The 14698-nt window shown below is 44.1% G+C and overlaps 1 protein-coding gene across 1 annotated transcript in view; it reads left to right on the forward strand.

Annotated features, from left to right (window-relative positions):
- The window catches only part of syne2b (spectrin repeat containing, nuclear envelope 2b), a 104320-nt gene that overhangs the window by 88035 nt on the left and 1587 nt on the right, over positions 1–14698 (forward strand). Inside the window, 16 exon segments of the mRNA XM_026340149.1 lie at positions 4937–5099; positions 7761–7948; positions 8250–8400; positions 8836–9018; positions 9650–9787; positions 9934–10128; positions 10233–10536; positions 10785–10853; positions 11182–11312; positions 11425–11554; positions 11825–12036; positions 12316–12516; positions 12605–12733; positions 12867–13055; positions 13671–13739; positions 13935–13984. Coding sequence (XP_026195934.1) covers positions 4937–5099; positions 7761–7948; positions 8250–8400; positions 8836–9018; positions 9650–9787; positions 9934–10128; positions 10233–10536; positions 10785–10853; positions 11182–11312; positions 11425–11554; positions 11825–12036; positions 12316–12516; positions 12605–12733; positions 12867–13055; positions 13671–13739; positions 13935–13984 — 2502 coding nt within the window.

Below are 14698 nucleotides of genomic sequence, written 5' to 3' on the forward strand. Positions count from 1 at the left end.
CAACAGAAGTGAGTCAAGTGTAGGGCAGTGGAACGTTTTCTTGGAACCAGATGGGTTAAACCGGTGGAGGTGGGGGTTGGAGGAAGCTTATCCTCTATGAGAATGACTGACTTAGACCTGCCATATGGTGGCTGTTCAGTGAATGTGGCTGTTCTGTCTCTCCTACTGTCACAGTTTAATTCAGAGGAAAAATGTAGCGTTTGGTTTATCTTAATCTAATTAATTAGTCTGTTTTCTATCTTTGACGCTCTGATTGATATAAGCAATGCATTAACATACAGGTATGTAGAGACAGAGTCTTGTCTCCTGCAGGCCTGAAGCTTGTGGGAGTGATTTACAGACTTAAGTTCCCAAACAGTGGTTTGTTCATAATGACATCCTTTCAGCTACAGCAGATGCTTAAGAAATGAAAACCACATCAGGTGGACTTCGGACGGACTGTTGTAGTGAGCTCAACCTGATGTTGTTGTTACTGTGGACTTGCCATGTGGTTCAGAGGTCAAAGGCGAGGGTCTTTATCATGACTGACAGGTTGTTAGTACAGAGACCCGTCCTCCGACTTTAACAATAGACGAGGGAACAGAGTGGAGAGGGGGCGTGACACATAATGGTTGATCTGCTCACCCACCCCCACCCCACCGCTCCCCTGAGGACTGACCAGCACAACAAGGCTAAGCCTGTTAATGAGCCGCTGCCGTGGCACGAGCCTCATGGCTGTGATGGAATGTGCAGTAGTCACATGTTAGATATGGATTTTTATCACATCACTGTCGGTGCAGGACAGTCGGGTTCCTCTGCTCCAAACGGGGGAAACGGGGTCTTTATGGGCCAAAATAAATCGTTTGTTGTAGCTTTAAGACTCATCTCAGCTGGAACTAAAACCTTGAGTGTGCACCTTCATTTTCAACATGTACTGTGTCGTATGGTCACAATCCTGTTCGAGAGGCAGGATCTAATTGTGCAGACTGTAGTGAGGTGATGAAAACTGCAGCACTTCCACATTTTTCTTCACAAGTTGGTCAGAAAATCATTTCACATATGCATGATGTCGACACCAGGACCAGCTTTACTGTTAATAGAAACGTGTTCGCGACCTGGCTGGGAATAACATTGGTTGTTTGGTCCATCGCCACAGTCCTGCAGTACTGTGTCACACGTTTTGATAAGCACTGATGTTGTTCCAGAGGAGCTGACTCTGAGTCACTGATGACCGCGGCATCACTCAACCTTTGTGTGAGCCTCGCCTCACTAAGTTACGGCAGATGACTGCTGAGGTCTGACTTGCTGAGGGATTAGATAGCGTTGACACTGGCCCACTGCTTGCCTTTGTCCCCCAAAACAAACCGGTTGCTTCGTCACCCGGCTCAGCAGCTGCCGTCTGCTGACACGAGCCATTGTGTCGACAGACCCTCAGCCTCAGGGGCCAGTGGGTCCACCATCCTCTCTCCTCATTGTCTGAATAAGATGCATGCGAGAGGCAGATGTTTGTCCTTATGAAACGATCTCCCCACCTCCTCCGTCGTCTCTTCACACCTGGTGCACGGTGCAAATTTACTTCTTTTTTTCTAAATTGCAGTTTGTTGAGACGCTAATTTCAAGTGGCGCTCTTACACATAATTTAGTGGCCCCCTTACGGCCACTTGGTCCTTTTTCAGATCCGGTTGTCATGGTGATATTTCCAAGCTTTTTGTAATGCTGTTGGCTCGGTTACCACAGTGATTTGTTAAGTTTGAACAGTGAGAATTACTATCCTCGTGTGTGTTGTTGAATTATAGGTTTGTGTGTTTGATAACCCTTTCAGGCTTTGTTTTGCCAGTGAAGATAATAATTCAATGTTCCTAGTAATCTCTCCACTCTCTGAGCATTTTCTTTTTAAATATTTGAAAAACAAGGTGCTGGTGTTTGGATATTTCATTCATGAGGTCAGGACACAGGTGTTTTAGTACAAAGCTTCTAACGTGTCTGATTCTCTTTTAGCTCTAGTTCCAGAAGAAAGACACATCTGGCTCTTTAGCTGCTGAGGGCTCCACTGTGTTTGTCAGTTAGGTGAGAGGTTTGAAACTGAACCACTGATTGAGGATTTAAGTTCGAACACGTCCTTGTTTGTGCCACTGCTCCCCTTCACACACCAGGTGACACACCACCATGTGGACATTAAGACTCTTTGAATATATTAATTACTCTTATTGCTCTGAACTCCAGGCTTGTTTATTTGAAAGAGAACAAGGCAACAGATGGACTTTTTCCAGTCTGAGGTTTCCTGCTGGGTTTGTCTGTGTGTCAGCAGCTTTATCTGTCTGAGGTCGTATCCAATAACCGTAACAGCAATCGACAGCTGCACCTGTAATCTGCTGTCCAGGACCAACTTTATGGGCTTCTGCACTTGGTGACTTTGTTGTTTTAGGATAGTGCCTCTTGTAAAGTGATATTCTTACTTTTAAAGAGTTTTTATTTTTAACTGAACTATTTACTTCTCTGGTCTCACAGTACGTAGCATTTTTTAAAATCAACCTCTAAAGAACACCTTCATCCACCAGGAGCCTCTGTGATGTCACCTTTAAACAACAAAAGACAAGGAATACATAAGGAATACAACAGCTGTTGTCATTTATTAAGCAAATATTTCAATCATCATCTTCGTCCAGCTTCTTTATTGTGAGGTTTTGATTTCAGATTTACATCATTTTTAAAGGTCCTTCTTAACCTCTGATGCTTTATTTAATGTAGTATTTTATGTCGAACTGGAGTCTTCGGACTTGCAGTCCTATTGAACTTACATAGATAGATTTTTTTTTTATAAAACGGCTTGTGATGATTTGTATCCCTGAATGAACCTGTTACTGCATCCAGCTGTTTGTAAAAGCTGGAAGAGGAGGAGAGAGGAAGAGGCAGAGGGAGGGGAGGCTTTTGGGGGCAGTGCTTGCTAGCAGATAAGCCATCGCTGTGGAGTAGCCTCCTCACCAGCACGTAAGTACCTCTCGCCGTGATCCCTCGTCATGCACCGATGCACCTGGTTTGTATGAGGCTGGGGAGGCAGACGGGTCAAAGGGAAGCAGATCGGGAATTTAGTTGTGATAAAGAGAAGCAGCAGGAGCAGGAGGCTGAGGAGAGACAGAGGGGGAAAGAAGGGGGATGGGATGGGCTTTGTCGGTGCAGGCATGTAGGGAAACACGCGCCGAGTCATTCAGAGTGAATCCCATTCAGCTGCAGTCAACTCGGTTGTGTTGGTATTTATACCAGGTGTGTGCGACAGCAGGTGTGTGTGTGGAAGCACTGAGACTTTAAACGTGTGTCTGTGATCACCAGCAGCACGTTTCTGATGCCACTGATGCAGCTCTCCGCCCCCCTGTACTGCCACAACATCACACACTGTAGAGAAATGCAACACTGAGCTCATACCTGCATGCAGAGAAAAACCCAAACGCATGCAGCTGCATCAGGATCTCCCCGATCCGGTCTCTTTTATTACAGCACCAGCTTCTAAGACTGGTTATGTAGATTCCAAACCCGCTTGGTTTAACTCCATGGTCAGAAAGCAAAACATGAAGCAGCTTCTGTGGCGTGAAATGACGTCAGCTTGTTGCTGCTTTAGACAGTCGTCCTCTATTTATGGTCCAGTGTGCGCTAACAGCAGAAACGTGTACACACAGCTACACGTAGGTTATTAATGGTGATGCTGAGGGAGGTCATAATTCATGGTGCCATGTGATAGAGCTCACCAGAATGAACATTCACAGAAACACTTCTGGTTCCAACATGAACACTAAATAGATAGAAATGAAATCATTAACTTATCATAGTGTTTTTGTTTGAGGTTAATTCAGTTCATTCTGATGTAAATAACATTGTTGTGAAATGAGGACCGTTACTCTCTAATTTGAGTGGTTTCTACATTTTCAGATTGAATTTCATGAAGAAGACCATAAAATAAGAGTTTGCAAAAAGAGTTTTTGTATAAATGATATGATGTGAGTACATACAGTGTGTACATGATATCCTGTTCTAAGTATATAATCATAGACAAATCCAAAACAACAGATTCAAAACCTCCTGTCTATGTTTCTCTATTTCTCTATCATTCCTCCATTTTTGCTGTTGACAGTTCAGTGGAGCAGTTGTTGGCTCAGAGAATTTATTTAAACTGGGATCTGAAAAAATAACCATTAGCTTTAATATTGTAAATATCCATCCTTAGAAATCCCAGTTTGGTTGGTTGTGTATCAGTCTACTGATAAAACAGGAAGTTTTGGTTTTTCAAGCTGCAGCAATGCGACAGTAAAGTGCGATGTGTTGGTTTGAGCACAGGCATGAACTGATGTAGGTCAGTGACCTGAGAGCTGGACTGGAATGCAGTCTCCCTCTCAGACAACTCCAAGCTCTCAGTCAGATGTAGGTCAGCCCGCAGCCAGCTATAATGGCTCCTGTTGTGTCATACACGAGAACGACAGCCGCCCTTTCCAGACACAGAGATACAAACGGCAGGGTGATGGGTGGGATTCTCACTGTGGACGGCCGCACGTGACATTTCTATGCTGCGAGCAGGGTTGAGTTCTCACCGTGTCCCAGTTTGGATTTTATCCCCTAATATGAGACGTACAGAAAGCTTTTCAAATAGTACTGTGTATGCACAGTACTGTAGTACTGTGTATGCACAGTACTGTGTATTTAATGAACCTGCTCTAAAGAGGGGTTAATTTTTAAATTGAATGAAATAATGAAATGAAAACTACAACAAATAACATTGAAATAATTATAGAATAAAATGCTGGAGGGAATTTTAAATGTTGACAGTGTTGAAGTGACCAGGTTTTCTACTAATTAAACAGAAGACAACCAACATTGTTTCTGTATCTAAACGATTTCCTGCTGTAGTTTCAGGTTTTAATGGTAATTGTCTTTGACCTGCCAAACTGTAAGAACATTTTTCTTTCTGCAGGGTGAGGAAGCTGAAGGAGACACTGGTGACGGTGCAGCAGCTCGATAAGAACATGAGCAACCTGCGGACGTGGCTGTCTCGTATCGAGGCGGAGCTGGCTAAGCCAGTAGTCTACAACGTTTGCCACAGTGATGAGATTCAGAAGAAACTGGCTGAGCAGCAGGTGGGCAAAGATAGAATGACTTTTAATTTAATGAAGTATGTTCATCCACTGAAATCTTTTCTTTCCTGGTGACCAGGTCAGAATTAAAGTTTCAGTGGTAGTTGGGGCACTTTAGGGCTTCGATGGATATGAAAATGACAACTTTAAAGATAAAGGAGAGTCTGAAGTTGTATTTCAGTTTAGTCAGTTCTTTCAGAAATCTGATGAACCATTCAACAGTCTAATTATGAAGCATTGAATAACGTCTTAACCCTAATAATCCTCTTTATATTCTTATTTTTTTTTAAACAACTGCTACACAGACTCAGATATACAGACTAAGTTTCATTATAGGATCTGTAGCATCTAATATTTCTACACGTCTACCCCCACAGTAGAAACAATAAAGCAGCATATCACTTTATTTTCTAAAAGCTACCTTTATAGACCATATCTCTGGTTTTAGCTTAATTTAATTTTGAGTTCAGGTTTAAATGAATTTAGAAACTATTGTACAGTGTTTCAAATTACAGTAACTACAGTTAATTCATGTCTTCATCACAACTGGGGATCAGTGGTTTACTGAACTGAACTGAAGACTCATACAGCAGTAAGAGAGATATTATCAAAAGAGAACTTTATTTACAGTGAGAGAAAATACAGCTCTACCAATGCTCTTCAAGGTAAAAGGTTCCCTCTCTCTCATGTAACACATGCCCGCTTTTAAACCCCTCGACGTTATGGCCGCCCTGTAGTCGTCCAAATCATGATAACTGAGGAGTTGAGTAATGTGTGCTGCAAAGTAAAAGCTCAGCAAGGTGCAGCGGGGATATTTGTGAGGGACAACACGTTCACACTGGGCTGAGAGAAGGTAAATGCACTGAGAAGCAGGACGTAAAGAGAGGTCCCAGAAAGGAAATGGACTTTAGCCTGTTAGTCCATTTGTTGGCTGCTGTACTGTGACTTTCTATGGAGAAAGTTCCTGGTTTGTAGTATAGAAAAGTTCCGAGGGAGAAATATTCATCCAACACTCTGTGCTGTGGTAGAGTGATAGAATAAACACACTGACGTGCAATTTACAGCTGGAGGGTTTTTATTTTCCTGACATATTGAAACAGTGAGTGTGAATTTAATAGCTTTTAGTTGCTTTCTTGATGACAGGTAGATGACTGGATGATCCTCTGGAAGGAAATGGGTGAATTATGACAGTAGTGCTCAAAAAGCATAAAGAAATCTCTGATGAAATTAGCTCCACAAATACACACGGTTTATATTGAAACTAACACATGAAACATATTTATAAATCAAATTTGGTTTGTTTAGTTTCCAGCACTGTTGCTGCTATTTAAGCTGCAGTTTATTGATTCTTTTCTATCTGTTTGTGGACGTTTTGGATGGAAACTGTTAAAACTTTAAGAGACAGACTGAACTTCCATCACACCTGGTTTGTGTCTTCTCTACTTTTACTGAGGTTGCTTCGTGATTTCTATGAACCACCTGGAACAGAAGCTGTGCAGATCATCTTGATCCCACTGGAACAATTCAGCTAATGTGATCTGTTATTTCTGGAAATACTGGTTCATGTTTTTCCCATGTTCATATTTTTCGTGACTGGTTGAAAGAAACCACTGCTTTTCTGAGAAGCACAACCTCAAAACGTTGAAAGTGCTCTGAAACCTGCCAGAGCTTTTTATCGGCCGGTTTTGTTTATTAAAAGCTACTGACAGTTATCAAGTGGCTGCATGTGAACTTCTTCTAGTCCAGAACTCATGGGAGCTGCCAGTAACAGGAAAGTGTGGATATTTTTAAATTCTACTTGTATGAGGGATGTAGTGGTCAGATGTTAGTGCTCACAGATGTTTTATCTTTTAACACGTTGAACCAGCATCAGTTAGTGAAGCACTGAAAATGGCTCCAGTCAAAATACTTTGAGATAAGTTGTAAAAAGCAGATTCATAGAGAACAAATCGGACTCGACTTTAGGTGTGTTAGGAAAAATAATGTCTGATGAAAGGAATGAAGGGAAGAGAGAAGGAGGGAAAGAAGGAGCCAAGCTGGTTGAAAGAGACAGGACGTCTCCTAAAATAAGGCTGCAGCGCTCTCTCCATTAGTGGATGAAGGACGCCTGAAATGACTCCTGTGTGGATGGGCTCTTTAAGCTTTCACCCATCACCATGGCAACCCAGAGAGGGGTAACTTCGAACAAACAGGAGCCGACAAAAGTGCTGTCAGACCTCTGAGAGGGAGCCGTAGTCGCACTCTCACACGTATGGAGACACCAACAACCACAGCCGAGAGCTGAAGTAATGGAAAACTGTCACTGCTTAGTACGTAAGCTTTGTTTTTATCACACGCTCTGGAACATGCACACGCCGGATGTTCAACAAAACACATCCTGAGACATCTCTGAAAATGAAAAGTACATTTAAATCTCCCTGGAATTTTGGTCTAATCACCTAAACTCCGTCAAATAGTTTAAATCAACAAGTACCGGAGGTTTGTCATTGGTTCAGTTGTCACCATGTCACCTAAATTAAAGTACCATTTAGTGGTCAGTGGTGACTCAGCATCTTCATCTGCTCCTGATGATGTGTGATGTCACTCATGTTCTGTGTGTGTTCTGAAAATACTTGAACTATGACTTCAGCCGACATGACTGAGACTGTGCTCTTTGACCTGCAGGACCTGCAGCGGGACATCGAGCAGCACACAGAGAGCGTGGCGTCGGTGCTGACGCTGTGCGACGTCCTCCTCCACGATGCGGACGCCTGTGGCAGTGACACAGAGAACGACTCGATCCAGCAGACGACACGCAGCCTGGACCGCCGCTGGAGGAACATCTGCGCCATGTCCATGGAGAGGAGGATGAGGTGAGCAGCTAAAGGATGGACAACATGTGGGAGAGAATAAACCAGAATAAACCAATTAAAATCTTTTCTTTTTAATATACTTTTAGTCCCCAAAGAGAAATGTTGTGGGCAGGCTGCTAACTTTCAGTTGAAGAAGTGGAGGCGGCTGTAGCAAATATTCATGTCATCAACTAGTGTCAGTCAACATGAAAGAAATTGTGGAGCTGCTGCAAAGAAGCATAAACAGTTGTGACGTGTTTATAGTTACAGACTTTAACAAAGTCAGATTAAAATAAAGGTTAAATGAATCTTGTCATTTCAGGATCGAGGAGACCTGGCGTCTGTGGTGTAAGTTCCTGGACGACTACTCTCGATTCGACGACTGGCTGAAGACAGCTGAGCTCACGGCAGCAAACCCCGACTCCTCCAGCGTCCTCTACACCAGCGCCAAGGAGGAGCTCAAGAAGTTTGAGGTCAGAGACGATTCTCTCTCGTTCCGCAAAGAGAAATAAGTGATTTCTGTGACGGAGTATAAAGTTTAAACCTTATCCACAGTTTCTCCTCTCTGAGGAGCTGCGCTTTGACACAGACGTAACCTGTGATGTGTTTGTCTGGATTAAGACACAGATTAGTGTCTGTTAATCTGGACTCATCTTCACAGCAACAGGGATTTGATGGAAATAGTTTAGATTTCTAAACACACCTGATCCTGTGGCAGGTTTACATACTGGAAAAGATCTGTTAATCCTCACAGATTTAAATTGTGTATTAACTTTTCTACAATATAATATAAATGTTACAATAAAGAGAAATCTCTCTTTTTTATATTTGTCCATCGTGTTTTCCTCTCTCACTTTTCAAAGTTGCTCTGTGGGCTCATGTTTCCTCATTTTTTTATTCCCTTTCAGGCGTTTCAGAGGCAGGTTCATGAGCGCCTAACTCAGCTGGAACTGGTCAACAAACAATACCGTCGTCTGGCCCGGGAGAACCGCACTGATGCTGCCAGCAAGCTCAAAGTCATGGTCCACGAGGGGAACCAGCGGTGGGACAGTCTGCAGAGGAGGGTGGCAGCAGTACTCCGCAGACTCAAGGTAAGATTAGTGTTCCTGTGTGTTCAGCACTGCACATTTAAACGTCACGTATATTATAACATCACACTGTGAAAATAAAAAGGTGACTGAGCCAGAATTCAGAAATTAGACGTCGGACTGTATCAACGATGTGTGCGGTGTCTCCCTGCTCTCAGCTCGGCTCTAAGCCGTCGGGATTTAGGTCACATCTCAGACGGTGTCGAGGCTTCACGTTGGCAGGAAGCTGTTTCATCGTGGTGTGTGGCTCTGAGCAGATGGAGGATGGTTCTGTAGCTTTAAAAAGATGCATGTAATCAAAGAACTTAGCTGGTTGGTTCCTGCAGGATCAGGATCCATGAACCTTGTTCACATCTTTATGAAGACGGGTCAGCAGTGCTCAAAACACAGTGCTGAAATATCTTTTTAAAGCAGTGAAGACATTTATCAGTAAAATCAAAGTGAAAAAACACATAATTCACCTTTTGTTGCATGGTTGGAAAATTACTGCAACTTGGATCTTTGGACTTTCCTGTCAACAAGTTCTGTTCAGTCCTGGATTTGGATCATGGGTTAATGCTGCTTTGTAATATATTTACCAGCTGTTTATCGAACAGCAAGTGAATAAAGATCTGTGTCCTCTGTGCCCCTGCAGCACTTCACCTCCCAGAGAGAAGACTTTGAGGGAACTCGCGAGGGGATCCTGGTCTGGCTGACTGAGATGGACCTCCAGCTCACCAACGTGGAGCACTTCTCTGAGAGCGACATCGAAGACAAGATGAGGCAGCTGAACGTAAGTCGGCTCCTACTGGTCACAGTAACTCCGCTCAGAGACGTTTTCAAGCCCGATCTGCATTTAAAGTCAGACTTTTATAAGAGACTAAATACATTTGTGGTTTGACCACTAAAAACTTTACTATCTGGTGTGTCCCTCCTCAGGGCTTCCAGCAGGAGATCACCCTGAACACCAACAAGATCGATGCTCTGATTGTATTTGGGGAGAACCTGATCCAGAAGAGTGCTCCTCTGGACGCCGTGCTGATTGAGGACGAGCTGGAGGAGCTCCACTCCTACTGCCAGGAAGTGTTCGGCAGGGTGGCTCGCTTCCACCACCGTCTCGTCAACAGACGCCCGGTCAGTAGCCTGAAGTGCTGGAGTCAGACTGAAGCAGCTTTTAGTCTGGATCCTGTTCTATCCACGTTTCACTCAGTTTCTTTGTCCTCTGCTTTGATGTGCAGCTTCTGGAGGAGGAGAGGATATCTTCAGACCGTGACACAGACCTGGACGACTCACCTGATCTGACCGATGGGACGCACTGGAGACAGTCGAGGGACAAAGACGAGGAAGTTCCAGCAGCAGGCGGGGCCTCAGCTGAACGGCAGGTCATGTGCCACCTGCTGGCACCCCCTCTAGAGCGGTCCGGAAGAGAGACGCCCGTCAGCGTGGACTCCATCCCACTGGAGTGGGACCACACAGTTGATGTAGGAGGATCATCGTCGCATGAGGATGATGAAGATGCCACCTTCTTCAGCGCTCTGTCAGGTAATGACAGCTGCTTATTATTTAGTGCTTTAAGCACAAACTGCAGCTGTTGGTTTGAATTGAGGTTGATACACAGAACAGAAAGTTGAGTTAGGACATGTTGTAAAGTTTCAGGTGCGTCCAGGTTTGTTCCTAAAATGAGGTGAAATTAAAAAATAACCAAACACTGCTGGGAAAGTAGGAAATGTTGAACTTGTTCCTGAAACAGAGCAGCTGTCAGACACAGCTGACGTCCACTTTCTTTACAGATGTGAAGGTCACAGAAAGCTCAGAGTCGTTTGTTAAAGCCACTGTCAGAGCTGTGGACGCAGCCTCGGGTAGGCACTCAGCCTCCTGCATGCATCTGCATGTCTGTGCTTATGGACCCGCATCCTGCACTTGATTTGCCCCATTTGTATTTTCAGTTGCAGAAGTGCTCAGTCACTCCTACTTTTAAAACGTGTTTGTGTTTTAATGCTGTTTCCTGCATGTGTGAATTATAACACGCTGTGATGCCTCAGGGATGAATTTAGGTCTTTACTTTCTCATTATTACTCGTTTTCTCTCTTCTTCTGCCTCAGTGCTTTATTCTTTAACAGTTCTAATGTTTTTGATCATTAATTAAACTCTGCTTTTATTAATCTTTGTTCTTCTCGCTCTCCTCAGTGAAGTCAGTGACTGACCCGCCCAGCTGGCACCAACCTGGCTCCCCGGAGAGGCAACTAACCCTTCCCAGAGAAATTATCCTGAGCTCGTCTCCTACACACACCAGCACTCCCTTCCACCAGCAGGGCTACGTAAGGACGAACACACACACACACACACACACAGAGTTTAGTTATAGATCTTTAATATATAATAAATAAAATATATAATAAATAAAATATCCATGTCATTGTCTGTGTTCAGGCTAAGCTAATGTCGGAGTGCAGCGGCAGCATCGACAGTGTGAAGAGAGTCAAGCTGATCCTGAATGATGAGGAGGAGCTGGTGGATGTCGGTCTGACCAGCGGAACCACCGACAAACAGACCAGCACAGGTAAAGTGACAAAGATACAAAGAGGAGCGAGAGGCGTCACACTGTTTGATTTTCTGGGAAAAAAAAATCTGATGGAGCTTTTAGGATGTACAAGTTGTAAAATAACATATTGTATCTGCTGTGATGTAAAATGATACAGAAGCTGATTGTTTTCTACGTGAGAGTCTTGTTTTAATCAGCATTCACACAAAAGTCTCATAAATTAAGAAGTAATCACAGTTACACCATAAGTTAGAGAAACAGCACATGTGAACCTGCTCACTTCCTCAGGGGTGATCGAACGCTGGGAGCTGCTACAAGCACAGAAGCTCGACAGTGACACGGGGATCAAGCAGGACCTGGAGCAGTGGCAGAAGCTGAACTCTGACCTCTGTGATGTCACTTCCTGGTTGGGCAGGGTGCTGCCGGAGCTGGAGAGGCTGCAACGGATCGCGCCGTCCACCAGCATCAGAGACATTGAAGTCAACATCAGGAAACTGAAGGTAACAACAGTAGAACACGTCAGAGAGCAGCAGGATGTTGGAACCAGGTTCAGTTCATACAAAAACCAGCTGAGCTAATACAAACCTCAGTGTGGAAGTTATACTATGTACATTTATATCACAAGAGTAATAATGAGGCTCACCTGTCGCTGCACCTCTAACAGACTGTTCAAAGTAAAAACACTGGATGTTTCCAGTACAGTAACAGTCTGCAGCCACTCAGAGATGACGAGGCTGTAAAACCTCTTCAAATGAATTCATCCCTCTTTCTTTGTTCAGGACATGCAGAAAACCTTCAACAGCTACAAGTGTCTGATGATCTCAGTCAACCTGAGCAGCCGTCACTTTCTGCGGGGCGACAGCGCCGAGCTGAGGGAGCTGCAGGAAGCTCTCGGCTCGGCCAACCACAGCTGGACGCAGGCCTGCAGCGGCCTGGAGAGCTGGGAGAGGAGGCTGCACTCTGCTCTAATGCAGTGTCAGGTGAGACACGGAGACACTTTCTGCTTGTAGTAGGAGGAACGACACAATATCAGAGGCTCTAGTTTCACTGCATCATCTCCATCCCCAGGAGTTTCACCAGATGCTGCACTCTCTGCTGATGTGGCTCGCTCAGGCTGAGAACAAACTTTGTTCTGTAAACGCCAAGGACCTGTCGACCTCTCACTCTGCCACAATGGAGCGCCGAGACACTTTGGTGGTGAGCAGACAAATGTATTATTAATTATTATGCGGAGTTTCTAACAATGATTTATATATGTGCTTTATTTAACATCCAGACATAAATACAGACTCTGTATGAAACACTGTTCCCTCGTCACTCTCTGCCGCAGACGCTGCAGGAGGAACTGCACAGTCGCCAGCGGCAGGTCTCGTCACTGCAGGAGATCTCCTCTCAGCTCCTCCTGGAGGCCACTGGAGAGGACAGCATCGAGGCCAAAGAGAAGGTTCACGTCATCGGCAACAAACTGTGTCTGCTGCTGCGACAGGTGGCTGCTGACCTGCACACACTGCAGAGAACGGTAGGTCAACAGCAGCACGCCGTTACTGTGTTTGTACAGTTTCTAAAACATAAGTGACAAACTGTACCGAGCAGTCGACGGGTTCATCACAGCAAAACAGTGGTCGTTACATTACTGTCTAGGAAACATGTTTAGAATTAGGAGATAATTTAAATCACAAACTCTCAATATTTAGTGGTACTGCACCTTTAAATCACGTAATGGAACATTAAAACCAGAACTTTAGTACTTTAGTACTCAGGTTTATAATTTGACTTTACTAGATCACTATTTGATGTAGGTAAGTCTGATGTGGTTTAATAGGACTGAGACATGAGGAGAACTTCAATCAGCTCATTATAAAATCCACACCGACTGAGTACCAGTCCAAAGTTTGAACTGGATGTCCTGACCTTTGACTGCAGACAGAGTTCAGAGACATTTGTGATCTCATCTCTGAACAATTTGTCCAAACACGTCTTTATCAGAGGGAAATATGTTGGTCGACTGTTCACATTCTGATGTTATCTTCTGTAGGAAAAGCACAGTAAGGGAACTGTCACCAATTGACCTCTGAGCCTGTTGACTTTGAACCGGTTTGACCAGTTTTATATGATGTGTTGTTTACTGTTGTAGGAAACCTGCTCCAGCAGCTGTGAGATGGATAGCATCGGCCTGGGAACACTCTGCTCTCCACTGCACAAGGTGAAGCTCAGTCTCCACAAGCTGCTCGTAGACATTTACAGTTTTTACATTTACAAATACATACAGTAAAATAAATGTCCACTGGGACTCCTACACTATCAACTTATCAGTGATATGTTAATGTGTAATTAGCACATAACTCATAATAAATGAATCATTTTCTGTTGGACACTGACACCATCACCTGTTGTTCAGGAGGAGGCTGGTCGACAGGCGGCTACAGTGAGACGAGCAGCAGTGAGAAGGTAACGTTCACTCTACTTACTACTACTACTCTATTAACAGTAAATTATCAGAAGGATTCGAGTCACAAAACAAACTAAGTCTCACTCTGCAGATTTCTGTAGTTTTATTAACTACATGCATTAGAGACGGGTTCTGAGGAGTAACATGGACACTAGTGCTACATGCATCATTTACCTTCTTTATGTTGTGGTGGACGCAGCTCTGTCAGGAACCAGTACCTGTAGAGAAATAAAACCAACACTGCATCATGGAGTAAATAATATTTGATAGAGTTCACACTCACCTCAGATTTATGTTTAACACGTCGTAGAGCACCTCCTCTAGTCGTTCAGTCTCCTCTGGTTAAACCATGAACATCTTTGGTCCTGAGGGTGAATCTGGGTTGTTGTAACATAAAGAACAATGTTTAGTTTGTTCTTTTCTTCTAGGTTGAAGCCAGTTTTGACAAAGGTTCAGGTTTTAAGTGATTTCTTGTTTGTGCTCCTTCATCTCAGGCCGGTGGATCTGATAACTTCCAGTTTGTGCTTTAGGAGGTGGAGAGAATCCACCTCAGGCTCAGCTCACTCCAAACGTTGGTTTCCTCTTTGATGTGGAGGCTTCAACTTCCAGTGTCTGGGTGCAGATGAACATAGGACGTGGACCTTAAACGCTGGTTTCACACTGCAGTGGAAACCAACGTTTGGAGTGAGCTGAGCCTGAGGTGGATTCTCTCC

Source organism: Anabas testudineus, chromosome 22, assembly GCF_900324465.2.
Source record: "Anabas testudineus chromosome 22, fAnaTes1.2, whole genome shotgun sequence".
Lineage (NCBI taxonomy): Eukaryota > Metazoa > Chordata > Actinopteri > Anabantiformes > Anabantidae > Anabas > Anabas testudineus.